The following is a 23307-nucleotide window of genomic DNA, read 5'->3' on the forward strand; positions in this document are numbered from 1 at the left end:
TCTTGAGAAAACAAAAGAATTATTTCATGATCTCGAGTAAACAGCTGAGAAATGGTTCATTCAGGTGCGCCAAGAGACTTGTGATATGCTGACTTTGGGGCTATTTCTCATTCTGTATAGACGCAACTTTGGTCATTAGAATGTCTGGAATAATCGATCACCTAATAAGGCAATATTTTGATCAGGGGTTGGCGCAGGGAGAGATTGCATTAAGTCTTAACAAGGGATAATTTCAAAATTAGTCCGCAGCACCTCTGCAGGAGACTGGCCCGCCAATTTCTAAGTCTTCGTTGTCTGACCCACAGGGGGCGCAGCTCTGCTAGAAATCTCAGCTGTTTTCTCGAGATCACAGAATAATTGTTTTGTTTTCTCGAGATCATGGAATAATTGTTTTGTTTTCTCAAGATTTTGAATTAGTTGTGTTGTTTTCTTGACATCCTGAATTAATTATGTCGTTATCTTGGAATAACGGTTTTGTTTTCTCGAGATCTCGAATTAGTTGTGTCATGTTCTCGAGATCCTGAATTAATTATGTCGTTATCTCGGAATAACGGTTTTGTTTTCTCGAGATCTCGAATTAGTTGTGTTGTTTTCTCGAGATCCTGAATTAATTATGTCGTTATCTCGGAATAACGGTTTTGTTTTCTCGAGATCTCGAATTAGTTGTGTTGTTTTCTCGAGATCCTGAATTAATTATGTCGTTATCTCGGAATAACTTTTGTTTTCTCGAGATCTCGAATTAGTTGTGTCGTTTTCTCGAGATCCTGAATTAATTATGTCGTTATCTTGGAATAACTGTTTTGTTTTCTCGAGATCTCGAATTAGTTGTGTCATTTTCTCGAGGTCGTGAATTAATCATGTCGTTATCTCGGAATAACTGTTTTGTTTTCTCGAGATCTCGAATAAGTTGTGTCGTTTTCTCGAGGTCGTGAATTAATCATGTCGTTATCTCGGAATAACTGTTTTGTTTTCTCGAGATCTCGAATTAGTTGTGTCGTTTTCTCGAGATCCTGAATTAATTATGTCATTATCTTGGAATAACGGTTTTGTTTTCTCGAGATCTCGAATTAGTTGTGTCATTTTCTCGAGATCCTGAATTAATTATGTCGTTATCTCGGAATAACGGTTTTGTTTTCTCGAGATCTCGAATTAGTTGTGTCGTTTTCTCGAGATCCTGAATTAATTATGTCATTATCTTGGAATAACTGTTTTGTTTTCTCAAGATCTCGAATTAGTTGTGTCGTTTTCTCGAGATCCTGAATTAATTATGTCGTTATCTTGGAATAACGGTTTTGTTTTCTCGAGATCTCGAATTAGTTGTGTCATTTTCTCGAGATCCTGAATTAATTATGTCGTTATCTTGGAATAACTGTTTTGTTTTCTTGAGATCTCTAATTAGTTGTGTGTTTTCTCGAGACCCTGAATTAATTATGTCGTTATCTCGGAATAACGGTTTTGTTTTTTCGAGATCTCGAATTAGTTGTGTCGTTTTCTCGAGATCCTGAATTAATTATGTCATTATCTTGGAATAACTGTTTTGTTTTCTCAAGATCTCGAATTAGTTGTGTCGTTTTCTCGAGATCCTGAATTAATCATGTCGTTATCTCGGAATAACAGTTTTGTTTTCTCGAGATCTCAAATTAGTTGTGTTTTTTCTCAAGATCCTGAATTAATTATGTCGTTATCTTGGAATAACTGTTTTGTTTTCTCAAGATCTCGAATTAGTTGTGTCGTTTTCTCGAGATCCTGAATTAATCATGTCGTTATCTCGGAATAACAGTTTTGTTTTCTCGAGATCTCAAATTAGTTGTGTCGTTTTCTCGAGATCCTGAATTAATTATGTCGTTATCTCGGGATAACAAGGTGAATAAAAAAAAAAAGATTATATGAAGGGCCTCTCGTGGCTTCCGTATAGAGGTTAGCACAAAAGCAGCAGTCTTTACCAACCATTAACCCCGTCAATGCCCTTGGACAAGTCACATACGTCATGAAATCTTTTACCACTGTGCCTTATGAAGGAAGAATGTTTTAGGCATTGACTGTGTGTTTGTAGACCTGGAGAAGGCATACGATAGAGTGCCGAGAGATGAGTTACGGTATTGTATGAGAAAGAATGGAGTGAATGAGAAGTATATCAGAGTGGTGCAAGACATGTATGAGAACAGTGAAACAGCAGTGAGGTGTGCAGTTGGAACGACTGAATAGTGAAGGTGGGACTCCATCAAGGATCTGCTTTGAGTCCTTTTTTGTTTGCCATAGTGATCAGACGAAGTGAGGCAAGAGTCGCCATGGAACATGATGTTTGTGGATGATATTGTGATATGTGGTGAAAGTAGAAAGGAGGTTGAGCTGGGTTTGGAGAGATGGAGGGATGCATTGGAACGAAGAGGAATGAAGGTGAGCAGGAGCAAAACAGAATACATGTGCATCAGTGAGAATGGGGATGAGAGTGTAGTGAAGATGCAAGGAGTAGACGTAAAGAAAGTTGGTGAATTCAAGTATCCGGGGTCAACTGTGCAGGAAAATGAGGGCTGCGATAGTGAGGTGAGAGAGAGAGTGCAGGCAGGGTGGAGCAGCTGGAGAAGGATTTCGGGAGTCATTTGTGATAGGAAAGTCCCAGCAAAAGTGAAAGGTAAGATGTATAAGACAGTAGTGAGACCAGCTGTGATGTACGGATTGGAGACCGTACCCTTAACGAAGAGACAGGAGGCAAAGTTAGAGGTGGCGGAGTTGAGGATGTTAAGGTTTGCGATGGGAGTGGCGAGGTTGGACAGGATGAAGGACAGCACATGTGGAGAGCTTGGGAATTAAGCTAAGAGAGATGAGACTGAGATGGTACGGGCACATCCTGAGAAGAGATGCAGAGCATGTTGGAAGGAGAACGTTGAGGATGGAGCTGCCAGGCACACGAAAACGAAGAAGGCCAAAGAGGAGATGTGGTGAGAGAGGACATGAAAGTGGCAGGTGTGGTAGGGAAGGATGCGGAAGACAGGGAGCAACGGAGACGAAAGATGCGCTGTGGCGACCCCTAATCGGGAGCAGCCAGAAGAAGAAGACTGTAATTTATATGCGCCACTGTGAAGTAAAAGTAAAGTGCCATGTAAGATACATAAAAGGAGGAGGTGTTTATGACAAGTAGCGTACGTCATAAGGCACAGCGGTAAAAGATTTCATGCCGTACGTGACTCGTCCAAGGGCGAAGGGGTTAAGCATCACTTTTTCCTCCTCTTGCTTTTAAATCCTCCCACACACAGCTACCCGAACACCGCGAGAGGATTCCGTGAAGAGCCGAGAAACTCCGAATTGAACATGAAACCTGGGACAGGAAATAAACCAAACCAGCATAACTATAACGATGGTCTCACCGAGTGGACGGAGGTCTTGGTCCTTGTTCTGGGTCTTGTCCCTATTCACGATGCCACTCTCGGTAGTCATTATGGGAAGACCACGGCTTGCTGTGAGCCCCACGTGGCCGCCGGGGGCCTGGGCGAAGGCTGAGGGATAAACGCCGCCCCCGCTTGGGCTGGACATCTTGGACTCGGACTTGAGCTCGGGTTGTTTGGGCAGAACTCCGCGACTCTGTGTCTTACTCGGCTCCCGGCTCAGCTCTTTGACCCCGCTCGAATCTGGATAGGACTCACTGGCTCTCTGGAGGTGCCCGCTGTAGTTTGGGTAACGTGAAGAACTCTGTGGCACAGACCTGGACAGAAGAGCGATGCATGAATATTAGGACTGATTAGTCCTGATGGTACATAAACAGGTAGATATAAGGTGGACGGGCGAGCGAGAAGTTTAAAGAAAGACCCGTCTGTCTCACTGCAAAAAATAAAAATCTTAGGAAGTTTATTTGTCCATTTTCAAGTCAAAACATCTGGCCACCCTTATTATAAAAGACATAATTGCCCGACAAGCAAAACCTCATTTAGCTAGAAAAGCTAGTTTTTAGACAGTCCATCTTGAAAATCTTGTACAGACAAAATGGCTTGAAAAAGTCTTATTTGGAGCAACTTTGAAAATAAAACAAGTAAGTACATTTTGGACATTTGTCAAACGTGGTTCATCTTGTTTCAAGAAAAAAAAAAGTATGCTTGTTTTGGGAATAAATGAACTTTACTGAAATCTTTGAATCTTTCATTCCAATTCAACTCCACCTTACAGATCCTAAGTTTACTGCGAGTGTTTTCTCAGTCATTCAGCGTGAGCTCCTTCTAGACGCTCTACAGACTCTAGACCAGACAAGTGCCTTCAAAAAGGCTATGAGTGAGTGGAGGGTGTTTTAGTGACGTCTTTTTGGAATGCTGTGAGTTAAGTTCAGTGTTTTTTGTTTTTTTGTGCCTGATCTTGTAAACCCCTCGTACACATGAATAGTCAGTGCCCCCAAAATGCACTGTTGCTTTGGCGTTGTGTAAGCACTGCAAGTCAAAATGCGTAGACTTTTTTAAAATTTTTTTTTTGGTGCCTGAGGTCCTGGGGAAGTGGAATCTTAAGAGATGTTTTAATGTTTGAATGTTGAAATGGGAAAAAAAATAAACTTGTTGCAATGCTACACGTGTCGTCAACTTGATTCAAGATAGTCTCTGGTCTCATATCTAGAGTATTTTACTAATTACAGGTCACAAAAGGAGAATCTTTTAAGCTAGCAATGCTTAGTTGTAGAATTTAACAATCCTAATATTAGTATATTTATCAGGCGGCACGGTGGTGTAGTGGTTAGCGCTGTCGCCTCACAGCAAGAAGGTCCGGGTTCGAGCCCCGTGGCCGGCGAGGGCCTTTCTGTGTGGAGTTTGCATGTTCTCCCCGTGTCCGCGTGGGTTTCCTCCGGGTGCTCCGGTTTCCCCCACAGTCCAAAGACATGCAGGTTAGGTTAACTGGTGACTCTAAATTGAGCGTAGGTGTGAATGTGAGTGTGAATGGTTGTCTGTGTCTATGTGTCAGCCCTGTGATGACCTGGCGACTTGTCCAGGGTGTACCCCGCCTTTCGCCCGTAGTCAGCTGGGATAGGCTCCAGCTTGCCTGCGACCCTGTAGAACAGGATAAAGCGGCTACAGATAATGAGATGAGATGAGTATATTTATCTTAAATTCAGTTTTTACTGCTAACACTTTGTCAGGAATTTAAGTGAAATACCCTTAAAATGAAATAAATAAAAATGACCTGAATGGCTAAATGTAAGAAGTACGATCTTGTTATAAGAACTATTTTGAGTTAATCAGATCTCGCATAATAAGTTCCCCAATCTTATTTTGGAATTATTTCATCTAAAAACAGGTTAGATTTTTCATCTTACTTTAAAGGAACAGTCCACCGTACTTCCATAATGAAATATGTTCTTCTCTGAATTGAGACGAGCTGATCCGTACCTCTCCGAGCTTTGCGCGACCTCCCAGTCAGTCAGACGTGCTGTCACTCCTGTTAGCACTCCTGAGCTCCGTATCAATGCGCTGTCGAAGCGCGCAGAAGGTGTTAGTACGCCTGTCATTATAGTGCGGACTTTCCATAGCATAGAAAATCGCCACGTTTCAATTTGTGTAACTGAACTTGTTTCATGTCACTGGTCATATAAACCTATGTAAACAGGAAAAACGTGGAAGAGTTTGGTCGCATCTAACTACAGCCCCAAAAAATACCATTGGCCATACTGAGCCTAGCTACATTGCTAACAGGAGTGACAGTGCGTCTGACTGACTGGGAGGTCGCGCAAAGCTCGGAGAGGTACGGATCAGCTCGTCTCAATTCAGAGAACATCATATTTCATTATGGAAGTACGGTGGACTGTTCCTTTAAGAAATCTTACCAAGTCAAATTTGACTCGTTCCATTGGCAGATTTTTTTCACCTGATTCAAGCAAATATGCTTTGTTTTAATCTTTTATTTCTTATTTTTACAAGGCCATTTTTTGCAGTGCTGTCTGTCTGACCTCAGTACAGACGAGCTGCTGTGCTCTGAACCCTGCAGGTTTTTTGAGCTGGTGTTGTGCAGGACGGTGGGTCTGTGCTGGAGGCTCTCCTGGGGCCGGGGGCTCATCGGAGACACCTGGTGGCTGTATGGCAGGGAAGGAGGACGTGAGCTAGAGCTACTGCTCCCAATCTGCTCTGCTGCTCCTGCAGAGAGGGAAGAACAGGCACAGGAACAGTCAGGAGTACTCTTATACACAGACCATCACTACTATCTGCGTGTATGAAGTTTTATGCATCACAGTACAAGCAAAGGAGCACGAGAGTCATTGTACCAGGTCTCCAGATGGGGGCGTGCTCCACATTGCCATGGCCGAGAGACTTTTCCCTCTCTCGGTCCCGATCCCGCTCTCTCTCCCGTTCTCTCTCTCGCTCCCTCTCTCGGTCTCGCTCCCGGTCTCTCTCGCGCTCTCTTTCGCGTTCTCTCTCGGACGACGTCGGCGTGCCCTGGAGTTTGCTCATGTGAGAGCTTCCGACTAAACAAGGAAAAAGACTTATTATACTGAACGCTGAGCATTGTGTACATCAGCCCGTGTGTGTGTGTGTGTGTGTGTGTGTGTGTACCTGGTGAGATCGGTGAGGTGGTGTACGCTCGGCTGGGGAAAGTGGTTGGGGTTCCAGGGAGGTAGTTGATGCGGTCCATTGGTGACGCAGACGCTCCTGAAGGAAGTGAATTCAGAAAGTAAGGAGATGAAGACAAAGCATTAATGAAACGTCGTACAGTGGGGCAAAAAAGTATTTAGTCAGTCACCAATTGTGCAAGTTCTCCCACTTAAAAAGATGAGAGAGGCCTGTAATTTTCATCATAGGTACACTTCAACTATGAGAGACAGAATGGGGGGAAAAAAAATCCAGAAAATCACATTGTCTGATTTTTCAAGAATGTATTTGCAAATTATGGTGGAAAATAAGTATTTGGTCAATAACAAAAGTTCATCTCAATACTTTGTTATATACCCTTTGTTGGCAATGACAGAGGTCAAACGTTTTCTGTAAGTCTTCACAAGGTTTTCACACACTGTTGCTGGTATTTTGGCCCATTCCTCCATGCAGATCTCCTCTAGAGCAGTGATGTTTTGGGGCTGTCGCTGGGCAACACGGACTTTCAACTCCCTCCAAAGATTTTCTATGGGGTTGAGATCTGGAGACTGGCTAGGCCACTCCAGGACCTTGAAATGCTTCTTACGAAGCCACTCCTTCGTTACCCGGGTGGTGTGTTTGGGATGGTTGTCATGCTGAAAGACCCAGCCACGTTTCATCTTCAATGCCCTTGCTGATGGAAGGAGGTTTTCACTCAGAATCTCACGATACATGGCCCCATTCATTCTTTCCTTTACACGGATCAGTCGTCCTGGTCCCTTTGCAGAAAAACAGCCCCAAAGCATGATGTTTCCACCCCCATGCTTCACAGTAGGTATGGTGTTCTTTGGATGAAACTCGGCATTCTTTCTCCTCCAAACATGACAAGTTGAGTTTTGACCAAAAAGTTCTATTTTGGTTTCATCTGACCATATGACATTCTCCCAATCCTCTTCTGGATCATCCGAATGCTCTCTAGCAAACTTCAGACGGGCCTGGACATGTACTGGCTTAAGCAGGGGGACACGTCTGGCACTGCAGGATTTGAGTCCCTGGCGGCGTAGTGTGTTACTGATGGAAGCCTTTGTTACTTTGGTCCCAGCTCTCTGCAGGTCATTCACTAGGTCCTCCCCCCCGTGTGGTTCTGGGATTTTTGCTCACCGTTCTTGTGATCATTTTGACCCCACGGGGTGAGATCTTGCGTGGAGCCCCAGATCGAGGGAGATTATTAGAGTGGTCTTCCATTTTCTAATAATTGCTCCCACAGTTGATTTCTTCACACCAAGCTGCTTACCTATTGCAGATTCAGTCTTCCCAGCCTGGTGCAGGTCTACAATTTTGTTTCTGGTGTCCTTTGACAGCTCTTTGGTCTTGGCCATAGTGGAGTTTGGAGTGTGACTGTTTGAGGTTGTGGACAGGTGTCTTTTATACTGATAACGAGTTCAAACAGGTGCCATTAATACAGGTAACAAGTGGAGGACAGAGGAGCCTCTTAAAGAAGAAGTTACAGGTCTGTGAGAGCCAGAAATCTTGCTTGTTTGTAGGTGACCAAATACTTATTTTACCAAGGAATTTACCAATTAATTCATTAAAAATCCTACAATGTGATTTCCTGGATTCTTTCCCCCCATTCTGTCTCTCATAGTTGAAGTGTACCTATGATGAAAATTACAGGCCTCTCATCTTTTTAAGTGGGAGAACTTGCACAATTGGTGGCTGACTAAATACTTTTTTGCCCCACTGTACGTTTTTTTTTTTAATCCATTTACAGTTAAAGTTGTGAAAAGCTGAGTTGAGAAGCTGGTGAGTGTGTACCTCGTGTTGTAGGCGAATACGGTAGAGTGAGCGGTGGGTCTCGGGGCCCTCTGAGTAGGTCTGATCTCTGTGTCATAGCTGCTGCAGGCCACTGGTGCATCTGCTGTGAGGTGATGTAGTCGGTGAAGAGCGTGTGTCTGTTCTCGAGGGCTGCTGTGTCAGGAAATCCCCGGATTAGATAAGGGGGATAGGGGTGGGGGTAACCAGGGGCAGGGGCCAGGTGTCGGGGCAGGTAGTAAGCAGCTGAGGATGGCACACACACACACACACACACACACACACACACACACACACACACACACACACACACGCTGCTATATCTAATTGCTTGGGTAATAGTACGTCTATAAATATTCGAAACGGCAGCGTTGACGTACCTGGTTCTATAGGGATGCCCCGGGGCAGGCCGGCAGGGTCGAACGGCAGTGGGATTTGCCCCCGGTACATATCGGCTCCCAGACCCTGCAGCAGCCTCTCGTAGGAGGCTAGAGAGGCAGCATGATCTCCCACTACAGGCAGCGGAGACTTGGTGGAGCTCATTTCCCGAGGAGTAGGAGTGGACTTCCGCTCCTGCTGAGGGACTTTCGCAGAACCTGAGAGCGACACATTAACTCACTACACATGCTCACTGCTTTTACCATAAAAAAAAAACATCCACATAGGAATATGGCGCTACGTACTAGGGGTCGACCGATAATCGGCCTGGCCGATATATCGGGCCGATATTCTGCATTTTTAGGGTTATCGGTATCAGCCATAATTTCCACCGATATAGGGTTAGCATGCCTTTTTGCAGCCATTTCGTTCCTAACGCGACTGTCACTGAACGTCCTTTCCTGCACTCGCCTCTCTGAGTTCAAGAACACGGTCCCGCCCACCACAACATCTGATTTGTTTGGCACAAGAGATATAGCCAATCGACACGTGTAGCTAAACGCTGTGAACTGTTTCAAGGCGGCCGTACGGGCACTTGGGCAGAAGCGGCACAAGGGATACAGCCAATTAACACGCGTAGCTAAACGCTGTGAACTGTTTCAAGGCGGCCGTACGGGCACTCGAACAGAAGCAGATCCCACTTCAAGGTAAGGACACGCTGCTTTTGCCGCAATAAGTCACAAACACACAAGTTGCAAAAGCACAACATCATTATATGTTTACATTCTTCATCTACTACTCGTTAAAATTGTCCATTTGCATCTGTGAGCCAGGCAAACTTAGCTTACGGAAGGAAGCACTTGAATTAGCCTACAACCAACTAGTCTCGCTGAAACTACATGTAATGCTTCCTTCACTACAATATAATCCTCCTAAATCAGGAATATTAGGCTTGGGCATTAAAAGCATTAGAATCTAGATGGTTACTTGTTAAGTTGTTACATAATAGGGAGTGATAGCCGACTTTATGTTTGATTTTACTTTTTAAAAGATGCTGCAGGCAGCTCCCTACACTTGATTTGTTATTTAAAAACTACTTGAAGTTGGTAAGTCTGACTTGGTTCTTAGTGTAAAAGAATCCAGAGTGTATTTTCATTTATTTTCCACTGAAAATGGTGAGCTGTAATATAGTAGGGAGGGATTTATTTTTTTATTGGTGAATATTTATTTTATTATTATTTTATTTCTCATTTTATTCTAACTAATGTTTGATTTTATTGTACAAATGCTGCTGGCATCTCCCTGCACAAAATTTCATGTTCAATTTTACAATTAAACATACATTTCATGGATATGAAGGTCTGTGTCAGTGTGTGCTATGTTTAACTTCATGTGAATTATAATGTTTACATTTATCGGTTGCACATATCGGTTATCGGCATCCCAATTCCATAATAATCGGTATCGGCCCTGAAAAAAAACATATCGGTCGATCCCTACTACGTACCTTCATGTGGCCGCTGCGGCGCGTCTCTGCTGGTCAGCGGTGATCCTCTGTGTGAAGGTGCAGCATATCCTCCTGCTCTCTTGTGCTCGTCGTAGCCCACCGGACTGTGGTGGCTTTTGCTCGCCTGTTCCGCCCCCAGTACCAGAGAGCTTGAGGTGCTCACAACGGCGCTGGGCCGAGATTTAGGGCCCGGCTCGTCGTAATGTCCCCTCTCCAAATGAGGCGGGAGACCCGAGTACGGCCGAGGGGAGCTGGAGATGATGGAGCGCACGTCGTGGCGTTTGGACGAACCCGCAGGCTCCAGTTTGAGAGGCGTGCCCTGTGAAGAAATCATACACTCGGTACTCAAAAATATAGTTCTACATACTGTAACTTTGGAAAGAACAGACAGAGATCACATCACAACCGGAACATTACTGCAAATTTGTTCAAAGCAGGACTCTGAACACCGTTACCTGAGTGATGGAGCCCTCTTTAGGGGCTTTGCTCATCAGCACACCCTCTGGTGGGATGAGGTGGATGGAGCGTCCGCCTTCTTTAACCGTGGGCACGACGCCATCGTGGGGGCGGCCCTTAATAGCGTCAGGGCCGCGGGGGGACGGAGAGCTCTCGCGCTTCAGCTGTTTCGGCTCTCTTCGCGAATACTCATCCTGGGACTCTACATGACGTGGGATACCTGAGAGAGAGAGAGGTGTGACAGTTCTTTTTGGAGTTTGGTCTCATGTAATTATGCGTAATCACTTTCGATATATTCATTCATAATTTGTTACATTCAGTTTTATTCTATCTACATTCACTGGATATGAGCAACCGCACGCTCTGATTGGCTACTCGACTACGAGTTTTATTAGCTCATATACCATGAGTAGAGAAAAACAAAATGGCGGAGTGCCTCAAGTCAGATACATCACTTTATCAAGTATTTATAAGAAACAGAAATAGCTAAAAGAATATAGTTTTGTTTCGCCCGTATCTCCTGTTCCACACTCCAGCCCAGTTGGTGGCAGTAATGCACCTTTAAGTTGGTTTGCCAACCGTCAAAAAACCCTAAAGAAGAAAATGGCGGCACGTGTTGCTGAACCAACCAAGGACGAAATAAAAACTACTCGAAAACAAAACCCTAAAAAAATACAAATTAAAAAAAACAAAAAAGCAAAATATGGAATGAAAGTATTTGATGGTAATAACGTATCTTTTTTTTATTTTTCAAGAATTATGCTCATCGCATTTTTCACAAATTGTTCCTGTCATTCTGCTGGTTTGTTTACAACCTTTTGACTACAACAGTGGCGTTCAACAGGGATGTAAACTTGCCCCTACACTTTATGGAATATACGCGGCTATACTGTTATGGGTAGCCTTTAAAGATATCAAACACGACCACTCAATCTTGATCCGTTTCCGTACAGACGGTAACCTGTTCGATTTAAGGAGACTCAAAGCAAAATCTAAGGTATTTTACGAATTCCTCAGGGAAGCCCAATATGCCGATGACATCGCACTGTTTAGTGATGCTGCCTTTGGTCTGCAAAACCTATTGAACGCATATGGCAGATTCTACCGTAACTGGATCCATTAACCACTTGCCCACAAAATAAGAAATTTTTCTTGTCCTTTTTTCAGTGAGGTAATATTTTCAAGATTGAAAATATGGTATTTGGTCTTCTAATACAGCACGTCATTTAAAAATACACCGAGTATATCAATAAAATATTTTTAAAGAATAAAGTTCTATTTCTTTGACATATCTGACAGACATAACTCCCATTTTAAAAATCACTTTCATTATCCCTGTTGCTATCGTCAGTGAATTTCTGTCAGATGACCTGACGATAGACTCGGCCATTATGGATCTTTGGTAGTTATCGTGTGGAAGCAGGCTTTATCATTTTTGGGTGTCAACAGATAGAGTTGAAATAGATTAACAGCGAAAAAGCTATTTCGTTCACAAGAGAAGCCCACAGTTATTTTTAAAAAATGCTATCGTCAGTCTGTCAGTCTAATGCACCTGACGATAGCAAAATTCAAGCCCTCGCCACGCACATGTTGACTGACGCAAAGAGGAAATTCTACTGCGCATGACTTTTGTGACAGCAGACATTTACTTCCGGGCAAGACTTGGAGTTCTGACAGCTAGATTTCATCAAATAAATCAAGGTAAGATTTTCTGTCAGCTATCCTGACGATAGAAACATTGAGAATATATTTGTGCATTCATATTTAAATTTTTCTGGAGGAAAACTATCGTAAGTTGAGATAAATCAGAGCCACTTGCGACCCTTTCAGCCGACAGGCCGTTTCAATGTGTTATTTCCCCGCGAAAGTGACACAGTCGTGTCTATCGTCACTGTTCTGACAATTATTGTTGATATTTCAATTTTGAAAATAAATGTTCTTTTTTATTTCAATATTTTATTTTATTATTTGGTTCTAGTGATGAGGTATTTAATATTATTACTAAATTTGTCAGGTTAATAATGTAAGAAACAGTTTTGTTGCTAGTGTCATCTAGAGTGTCTGTCAGAATATGATGGTAGACGTTAGTTTGTCTGTCAGATTTTGATGATAGAAACCGATGTGTTTCTATTGTCATTTAGCATGTCTGTCATGTCAGGCTTTTATTAATTAGTTACCAGGACTACTGTCCTAAAATTTACTGTGAATGTCCAAGACCCCAAAAGCTACTAGAAAAACTTAATAGAATGATCAAAATAATCAATTCAGCAATTTAAGGAGATGGGACTTACTGTAACTGGCCTCTGTTATGGTAGAATCTGCCATATAACAACACCGCGAAGCATTTTGGTTTAAAAATCAACGCAAAGAAGACTGAAATCATGTGCCTCGGCCCAGATACAGACTTTTTAATTGATGATGAAAAACTGGTCAACGTCAATCACTTCAAATACCTGGGCAGTTATGTTTCGAAAGACTGCACTCTGAAGCAGGAGCTGATCACATGTATACAGAACGCATCAAGTGCTTATGGGCGACTGAAACAACGAGTTTTCGACAACCACAATCTAACCATAAGAACAAAAGTAAATGTGACCCCTCACCGAATCCAGGGACGCATGTCGGCCGAAACGAATCCGAGATAATCGCAAAAGAAGCTTTTTTTTTTTCGAAATTTGTGATTTTTGTTTTTTTCCATCATGTGCAAGTTGAGATCTTGAAGAATGCAATCAGTATTTCAGATAGATTGTTTTGTTGGAAAAGCATACATTTTTTTGTTGCAAATTGTCTCGTTTTTGTCAGGACTGTAGCCTGCTGGGGGCTGTGGGTAAATTACCATATGAGCCATTCACATGATGATTTAAGTCTTTTGTTTTTTTTCGCGAATCAGCTGTATGATACGGGCTGAGCGCATGGCTACTTAACTGCATACAGGCGTGTGATTTCACTATGGAATGAGCGCAGAGGAGCTGACACACCGCGAAGCAAACAGACGCACGGTATTTACATCGGAGATAACCATTTCTAGCAAAAAAAAAAAAACGCAACCTCGTTTTCCAGATTGAATGGAATACTTGAATGATCGGATGATACACGGACCGTTCTAGGACTACATTCCATCAGAGGCATTGGTGTGTGCAAGGCGCCGTTTCTCTTTCTGATGGGGTGAGTTTATTAATCTAAGGCTGTGTGGTTATTTTTGCATGTAACGGAGAGTGTTGTGGTTTGGTTAAGCCTAGGTCACAACCGGACGTACGATTTTTTGGCCGTGTGATTTTTGGCGTTTCCCAAATCGCTGCAGTTTTTTTTTTTGTTCACGGAGAAAGACGCGCGTTGGCCATAAGTTTGTCTTGCAACCTGAAAAAAACGTAAGCGCCCGTAGAGTTTGTTTGACATGACAAAGAACCTCTGCGGCCAGTCTGCGGCTCGAAAATCAGCACATCACACGCGCGCTCTCGTGCATTTCATGCGCGCTCTCCGTGTGTTTCTTGCGTTTTTTGCGTGTAGACCGGCCGGAGGAGCACGGTACGGCCGGTTGTGACCGAGGCTTTACATGAAACTAGCGTTGTGTTAGTTGTGTCATCATTGTGCTATCTTTCTTTCTTACGGTGTGAGTAATTTTTCAACCACAAAACGTTAAAGTATACTTTAGGACTTATTTTTGTACTTCATAATTGTTTTGGGCATACTTTGCATGGAAGGAAAATTAACGTGGTGATCTTTGTTTACATGAAAGTAGTATCGTGCTAGCTCGTAGGGTGTAGGGCTTTCCTTAATGTCATGCAGATGAGCAGCATTATGCGCCCGCCCTACACCCAGAGTAGCTGAGATGGAAAACTTTGAGGGCGATTTTCTCCCTTTCCTGTTTTAAGAAGTATACACTTTCAAAAGGCCACACATTCTTCAAATATTGTCAGATCTCTACATGGAAGGCATCATTGGAAAGCTGAGAAACTGTACTTTCTGAATCTGTCAATAACTCAAAATGCCCCCGGGCCGACATTCGTCCCTGGATTCTGTGATCTGCCACAAATGTTTACATTCAGTGTCTATTACCGATCCTTCTATATGGAAGCGAATCTCGGTCGTTGTACGCCCATAAAATAAAACAGCTACGCACTATCCAACAACGACACCTCAGATCAATCATGAATATCAAGTGGGATGACTTCGTTAGCAACGAAGAAGTTTTGAAAAGAGCCGGAGCAGAGGATATCGAAGTCCTCCTCGCCAAAAATCATCTACATTGGCTTGGACATGTTGCTCGGATGGAGGACACTCGAATGGTCAAAATGCTCATGTTCGGTGAATTAGCAGAAGGTGCAAGAACGGTCGGGCGTCCAAGATTACGTTTTAAAGACAATTGCAAAAGTTTATTAAAAGTTGGTGGTTTGCTCAATACGTGGTCTGACTTTGTTGCTGATCGTGTTAAGTGGCGACAGAGCATCAAAACGACATGCAACAAATCGAACGAACATCGTATAAACAAATACGAAAAACAAAAAGAAAAAAGGAGATACTATTTAATCATTAATTTATTTTATACGTTTAGCATTCTCTAATTGTTAGCTGTTTCCGTATTTTGCTCGCTTGCGAGACTAGGCTAATATTTACATTCTAAGCAGAAATTATTTTGGACGTTTTGTATCAAGCTTTTATCAAATTTGCAAAAAAAAAAAAAGCTCCGTTTCTCAAAATCCAGTGAATGTGAATAGAATAAAACAGTTATTCCACTCACTCTCATCGAACACGGATTATAGCCGCCATCAGCTCATATACGACTCGATTTCATGGAATAACTTAAATATTTGAGCGAATATATTTTACGATTTAAGATCCTAATAACATCGCTTTCCTCAGGTAACTGGAATTTTTCTGAAACACTCCAAGATCTAATGATGCTCAGGCACAGTGACAGTTTTTCTGGAGAGATTTTATTTTATGGTAGCCTGTCTGCCAAAATAGCATCCATTTAATTTTTCTGATCTTATTAACATTTGATCAGTGTCTAGAATTATCTAATGTAAAAATAAACAAAAAACAAACAAAATATAGCTATCCAACATACACCCTGATTATTTATTTGCGTATATTTATTTGCTTGTTTACTTATTTGCTAGTCAGTTGATTACAGGATTGACAAAATATTTAACTTCATTATTAAAATTAATATATTAAAATACAACACGTCAGAGGTCATGAATGGCATCACGGTTAAATAATTAAGTTTCGCAAGATAAAATATCCAGCAGTCGAAATTTCCCTTGAATGCTACTTAAGAGTCGCCCAGCAGATCTGTACTGCGCTGCATTGTTATGAACAACGTGAAGACGTACAACCCCGATTCCAAAAAAGTTGGGAAAAAGTACAAATTGTAAATAAAAACGGAATGCAATAATTTACAAATCTCAAAAATTGATATTGTATTCACAATAGAACATAGACAACATATCAAATGTCGAAAGTGAGACATTTTGAAATTTCATGCCAAATATTGGCTCATTTGAAATTTCATGACAGCAACACATCTCAAAAAAGTTGGGACAGGGGCAATAAGAGGCTGGAAAAGTTAAAGGTACAAAAAAGGAACAGCTGGAGGACCAAATTGCAACTCATTAGGTCAATTGGCAATAGGTCATTAACATGACTGGGTATAAAAAGAGCATCTTGGAGTGGCAGCGGCTCTCAGAAGTAAAGATGGGAAGAGGATCACCAATCCCCCTAATTCTGCGCCGACAAATAGTGGAGCAATATCAGAAAGGAGTTCGACAGTGTAAAATTGCAAAGAGTTTGAACATATCATCATCTACAGTGCATAATATCATCAAAAGATTCAGAGAATCTGGAAGAATCTCTGTGCGTAAGGGTCAAGGCCGGAAAACCATACTGGGTGCCCGTGATCTTCGGGCCCTTAGACGGCACTGCATCACATACAGGCATGCTTCTGTATTGGAAATCACAAAATGGGCTCAGGAATATTTCCAGAGAACATTATCTGTGAACACAATTCACCGTGCCATCCGCCGTTGCCAGCTAAAACTCTATAGTTCAAAGAAGCAGCCGTATCTAAACAAGATCCAGAAGCGCAGACGTCTTCTCTGGGCCAAGGCTCATTTAAAATGGACTGTGGCAAAGTGGAAAACTGTTCTGTGGTCAGACGAATCAAAATTTGAAGTTCTTTATGGAAATCAGGGACGCCGTGTCATTCGGACTAAAGAGGAGAAGGACGACCCGAGTTGTTATCGGCGCTCAGTTCAGAAGCCTGCATCTCTGATGGTATGGGGTTGCATTAGTGCGTGTGGCATGGGCAGCTTACACATCTGGAAAAACACCATCAATGCTGAAAGGTATATCCAGGTTCTAGAGCAACATATGCTCCCATCCAGACGACGTCTCTTTCAGGGAAGACCTTGCGTTTTCCAACATGACAATGCCAAACCACATACTGCATCAATTACAGCATCATGGCTGTGTAGAAGAAGGGTCCGGGTACTGAACTGGCCAGCCTGCAGTCCAGATCTTTCACCCACAGAAAACATTTGGTGCATCATAAAATGGAAGATACGACAAAAAAGACCTAAGACAGTTGAGCAACTAGAATCCTACATTAGACAAGAATGGGTTAACATTCCTATCCCTAAACTTGAGCAACTTGTCTCCTCAGTCCCCAGACGTTTACAGACTGTTGTAAAGAGAAAAGGGGATGTCTCACAGTGGGAAACATGGCCTTGTCCCAACTTTTTTGAGATGTGTTGTTGTCATGAAATTTAAAATCACCTAATTTTTCTCTTTAAATGATACATTTTCTCAGTTTAAACATTTGATATGTCATCTATGTTCTATTCTGAATAAAATATGGAATTTTGAAACTTCCACATCATTGCATTCCGTTTTTATTTACAATTTGTACTTTGTCCCAACTTTTTTGGAATCGGGGTTGTAAAAGGAGGGTGTGTACGGTACAATCAATCAATCAATCAATCGCTCACCCTGTGAGATAGAGCCGCGGATATGATGAGGACGAGGACTCTCTCTTTCCTGAGGCATCGCTCGACCCATCAAACCTACAACGGAAAGGGAAATGAAGACATTAGAAAACAAAAAAAAAGTAGAAAGAAACGAAGAGGCACCAGGGAATCAATCATGTGCACTGACCCTCAGCAGCGGACAGAGAGTCCCGTAACGGCAGCACTCGAGACATGCCCCCGCTTTCCATGATGTCGTAAGGGCGTTTCAGCCCCAACACCTCTCCCCTGCTTTCCTCTTTTGGGTTTGGCGTACCTACAGACAGCAGAAACAGATGAGTGCGTGATAAAGCGAGGGATACCTGACTGCGAGAAATGCCAGAACATGTATGTGATCAAACTGACGGTCGTAGGAGAGGATGTGTCCGCTGATGCCCTCATACAGAACGTGTCCCTTGGTTTGGTTTTCGTCTCTGGATCTGTCCCTGCTAGGGTTGTCCTCGGCAATAAGACGAGTAATGGTACCCTTATACAGCACATCCGCCGGGGTACCCTGTCACACACACACGTAAAATAATGCCGTTTGTTCCAGCGACATGAGAGCAACTCTTAGCAAACTCAGGGTTCTAACTACAACTTTTCAGCGTATCGGGCCGGCACGCAATATTTCCTTACCGTTACGCCACAATATTGCTGGCACCCCTGTAAAACCTGCTGCTACACTAATAAAAAGACTTGTCCATCTTGAAAACGTGGCCTTTTGTTTAATTTTCTCTAGTTATCCCCACGCTGCAGGGACGGCACGCCGCCATGCAAACGTTCTACATTCAGACACACTTCACTCCCCGTCCACATACAGTAAGCGCCCGGTGCATAGCTGCCCGAGTAGTTGCGTGTGGAGATCATCACTGATTATCCTCCTTCCTTATGCTTAAACACCTTTTCCATGGAATAAAACCATGTATTCTATTCCTTTCTAGCAGTTTTATTGATGGCATGCAATATCATCCTCCATGTATTACGCCACTCTCCCCAATGGAGAATGAGCGTGCAATATTGTTATAATATTGCACGTTGTCAAGACAACACGACGTTGCATGTCAGAGCTCATGCAGAGATCCAATGACAAAACTTTTCTGCTGCTCACAATAATTTCTTTGTCGGCTGGGAACGAGAGCAGACGAGGCTAATCCAGTGCTAGGTTTAAGCACTAAATAAATAAACGGAAAACCGAAGATGTGCTGAACACCAGAAAGGCTACCAAAACTTGATTAGATATTCTTCACGCATATTTACAAGAGAAAAACATACCAATGGACATCGAAAAACTGGAAGAGAGACATGTTGGAGATGTAAAACTTCTGTGCTAGTGAGCGACTGTGACCGTTTGTACATAAACATGGCTGTGAGGTTTGCTTTGTTAAAAGAGGAAGATTTTGAAAGAATTTTGGCTGCCAGGTCACTCTGTTGTGTGTAGCTGTCGATGTTGATTTTAAAAGTAACCAAGTCAATTACACAGTGGAAATATATAATAATAATAATATTCAGCTTGACTGCGCTAGCATTGGCCTGCGCTAACACTACACTGGCTGGAAGGTAACGGGACTGCTGCGCTAACAGCACCGAGTCATGGGTAAGCCAGCATTGGCCTTTGAGAATGCGGATATGAAGAGTGTATGTATATATGTATGATGATAATAATAGCTTTTTTTTCATGGTATATCAGATATATTCCATTCAGCTACTCATCTTTGACTTACTCCATATCAGGGGTGGGCAATTATTTTTTCCATGGGCCCACATGAGAAACAGAAAATTTTGTGGAGGGCCGGACCAAAAGGCTGAACTAAATTCTGCATAATATTAATTGTATTTCTTTATATAAAGCAATAAATAACATTGTTCTTACAAACTGCTAAGACTGGTAAGAGTACGGAAAAAACGAGGTTGCCTTACAAAAAAATGTCATTTATTCAATCAAATTTCCCAAAACAATGGTTAACAAAATGTGAACGTTTGTACCATTTTTTTTTCAGTCACATTCACCCCAAAACACAATAAAGACATCACAATATTGTCTTTCTACTCCAAATATCAAGCAAGATGCATCATATTATAATAACGATGCCCACATTTGTCGTCTAATCACCTCATTTGGTGCTTTTCGCCGGAGATCGGCTCCGGCGCCTGCTGGTGACGTCACACGATGTGATTGGCTGGACTGTTTGAAGGATGACGTACAAGTTTGTGGTTGGTCTGGACAAATTACGGAAGTAGTTATCGCGCGATTAGGTTTCGTGGGATTTCATGTCATGTTCATGTCGGGCGCATTGCGTTTTTGTTGAACACAACTTCAAAATAAAAGCAATGCACATTCAGTCCATGCATGAGCTAAAATTAGAAAATACGTTTATTTTGTAATTTCTAATTAACCTTACGCGGGCCGGTCAGAATGAACCAAAAGGCCAGATGCGGCCCGTAAAATGCCCAGGTCTGCTCCATATCATGCTAGCTGAATGGAATATATCTGACAAACCACTCAATGCCAGCCAATATTATTTAAATATTAATTGCAATAAGTCTTCAATCAGCGGCACGGTGGTGTAGTGGTTAGCGCTGTCGCCTCACAGCAAGAAGGTCCGGGTTCGAGCCCCGTGGCCGGTGAGGGCCTTTCTGTGCGGAGTTTGCATGGTGTCCGCGTGGGTTTCCTCCGGGTGCTCCGGTTTCCCCCACAGTCCAAAGACATGCAGGTTAGGTTAACTGGTGACTCTAAATTGAGCGTAGGTGTGAATGTGAGTGTGAATGGTTGTCTGTGTCTATGTGTCAGCCCTGTGATGACCTGGCGACTTGTCCAGGGTGTACCCCGCCTTTCGCCCGTAGTCAGCTGGGATAGGCTCCAGCTTGCCTGCGACCCTGTAGAACAGGATAAAGCGGCTAGAGATGATGAGATGAAGTCTTCAATCAAAAACAAAATCACATCTACTTTTGGCAAAAAAAAAAAAAAAGGAAACTTTCAGGGAGGCCTGCAAGTGCCAGTAAACGCACTAGAACGCATCTCCGAGCATGTAGAACCCCCAGCTGTTATGACTGACGCCATTACGCTGATTCTTTGGTCTAGTTAGAACCCTGCATACTATAATAGCAGCATAAAGAATACAGTGTGTGTGTGTGTGTATATAATTCTAAAGATGCCAGATATGCAAGTCGTTCCACGGTATCTAAAATAAATATTATGTAAACTGTCATGAATTTTCCAGACACATGATCTATCCTGAGGGGGGCGCGCATACACACACACACAGATCAGCAGAAGGGTAAATAAAAGGATAGAACACCAGTGGACAGTGTGTACCTGCTGCTATAGCAACTGAGTGTAGACAGAAAGCTAGTTACATCATGCTATTAGTGTGCGCACACACACACCGAGAACCAGACTCTACTAGCTGCAGAGACGTGAGGCTCAAGTTCAATAAATTATTTTCTTTTGTGACTTTCTATTATGAAACAAAGAGTCATTTTCACCTGAGAGCAACAAAAATATATCGTAAATCAGTGAGATTAATATTTTATATCCAGTGATTTTTTTTTTTTTCTTCTAAACTTAAAGGTTCCAGCTGTACCGAGTTCAGTACTGAACAGATCAGGAGGAATTAAATCAGCACACGTTTACTGTATGAGGCTCGAACCTCTATCCAGGTTTCAGATAAACATTTAGCAGAGCAGAGTGCGTTGCACTCGATGAACCTTAATAGTGTAGCGCTTTAACAACTCGCGCTACAAAAAAAATTGACAATTTAAAAGAAGTAATATTTGAAAATAGACAAATTTATGCATAGTGGTGCAGATTAGCTTAAAGTTCCATCACAATCGTGAATTTTGTGATAAAAGCATAATTTGGTAGCCTAGTAAACTAGGCCCAACCGCCTAGCGGCCAAAAATATTTTTTGCCTGCGAGTGGGTCTAGCCTCGTACCATATCAACAAAACACCCCGGGCATCAAATCGTGCCCGGCAATCACAACGCAAGGTTTTTGTTTGGATTCTTTGGGCGGGCTTTTGCAGGAGTGACGACAAGGCTGCGCGACGCTGGAGAAAGCACAGCAGGAAAGATGGCTACGGCTAGTGAACAGCGCGCGTTTGACTCCGCTTTGGAATCAGTTTTAGAAGAATTAGACTTGGAGTTTTCGTTGAAACATGAGCAGGAAGAGGCTCTCCGCTCATTCCTTTTCAAGAAGGACGTTTTCGCCGTTTTGCCGACCGGCTATGGCAAAAGTCTGATCTACCAGCTGGCTCTGCTCGTAGCCAAAAGGATGGGGCTAGTTTGTGCAGTACGAAGAATTAATAAACAGCTTTGAAACATTACTTTTTGATTGTTTCTTATTTTCCCGTTATTTTAAATTTAAGGGAAATTATTTCACCAAACACCACTAAATAAAAACTCTCAAAAACAGTTTAAGCAAACTCTTGAAAAACACTTGGAAAAAAAAAAAAAAATGAGTGTATGTGGTACAGACTCCAAACTTGTGGTCATTATCTCCAAACTTCTTAATATCTAGAACCTGTTTATTAATTAATATGCATTTTGAAAAATTATTTATTTCAAGGCCTCCCCCACTGCTTTCTGTCGCTCTGACTACGTCACAGTCACTGTTGCGCTGATTGGTCAGAGCGTTGGCCTATACGCACAGAGACAGTTTGAAAGACAGCGGGTTGTTCCTCCTACCCGCTTCGGAAATGTCTACGGATCGAGGCCAGACTAAATATTCACATTTAGTCTGGCTTGCCAGGCTAATAATTTGGTACACTTGTCACCAAAGTCATTAAAACAAACAAACAATCTGAATAGCGAGCCATCATGAATTTTCAATATGTTGTCCCCATGACAACCAATTGAAGGAAACAATTGTTTTCAGATTGATTTTATCATCAGTGTTGGATAGAATTACAACATCGAGGACATAGTTAAATTTATTTATACATCGTCTTTGGGAATTGCCGTACACACATTTCAAGTCACTGAAAATTCAAGATGGCGGCCATGACCGGTATGAAAATCGTAACTGTGTTCAAGTTGAGTAGACGAGTCCGATATAGATGATCTGCAATTAAAATGCATGATGATTCGGGACTTCCGGTTAGCTTATGGAGTGATTAGACGTGCTTGTGACCACTCTCCCAGAAAAGTTGGCTTTCCCGCTTTAAAAACTCATTAATTTAATTTTGTGTCGACAAAGTTACACCTGGAAATCATAGATGGGTCTAGAAATGGGTTTAATGGTCATATAAAATTGTCTATTTTGGCGGCACGGTGGTGTAGCGGTTAGCACGGTTGCCTCGCAGCAACAAGGTTCCGGGTTCGAACCCAGCGGCCGGCGAGGGCCTTTCTGTGCGGAGTTTGCATGTTCTCCCCGTGTCTGTGTGGGTTTCCTCCGGGTGCCCCGGTTTCCCCCACAGTCCAAAGACATGCAGTTAGGTTGACGTGGTGCGGCCTTGGGCTGAGGTGCCCTTGAGCAAGGTACCGAACCCCTGACTGCTCCCTGGGCACTCTGGTGTGGCTGCCCACTGCTCTGAGTGTGTGCGTGTGTTCACTGCTTCAGATGGGTTAAATGCAGAGGATGAGGCCCACTTTACACAGGGACGGTCTGAAACAAAAACGC

General features: G+C 42.7%; 1 protein-coding gene across 5 annotated transcripts in view; it reads right to left on the reverse strand.

Annotated features, from left to right (window-relative positions):
* Positions 1–23307, reverse strand: part of ncor2 (nuclear receptor corepressor 2) — a 249351-nt gene that overhangs the window by 33174 nt on the left and 192870 nt on the right. For all 5 annotated transcript variants that reach the window (XM_060931244.1, XM_060931245.1, XM_060931247.1 and 2 more), the window contains 11 exons: positions 18057–18204; positions 17842–17967; positions 17676–17750; positions 10686–10906; positions 10231–10549; positions 8726–8941; positions 8349–8591; positions 6519–6614; positions 6230–6430; positions 5918–6101; positions 3366–3700 (listed from right to left, as the gene is read on the reverse strand). In XM_060931244.1, the coding sequence (XP_060787227.1) occupies positions 3366–3700; positions 5918–6101; positions 6230–6430; positions 6519–6614; positions 8349–8591; positions 8726–8941; positions 10231–10549; positions 10686–10906; positions 17676–17750; positions 17842–17967; positions 18057–18204 (2164 nt within the window). The remainder of the gene's footprint in view (positions 1–3365; positions 3701–5917; positions 6102–6229; positions 6431–6518; positions 6615–8348; positions 8592–8725; positions 8942–10230; positions 10550–10685; positions 10907–17675; positions 17751–17841; positions 17968–18056; positions 18205–23307) is intronic.

The sequence above is a fragment of the Neoarius graeffei genome, chromosome 10 (assembly GCF_027579695.1).
Source record: "Neoarius graeffei isolate fNeoGra1 chromosome 10, fNeoGra1.pri, whole genome shotgun sequence".
Classification (NCBI taxonomy): Eukaryota; Metazoa; Chordata; class Actinopteri; order Siluriformes; family Ariidae; genus Neoarius; species Neoarius graeffei.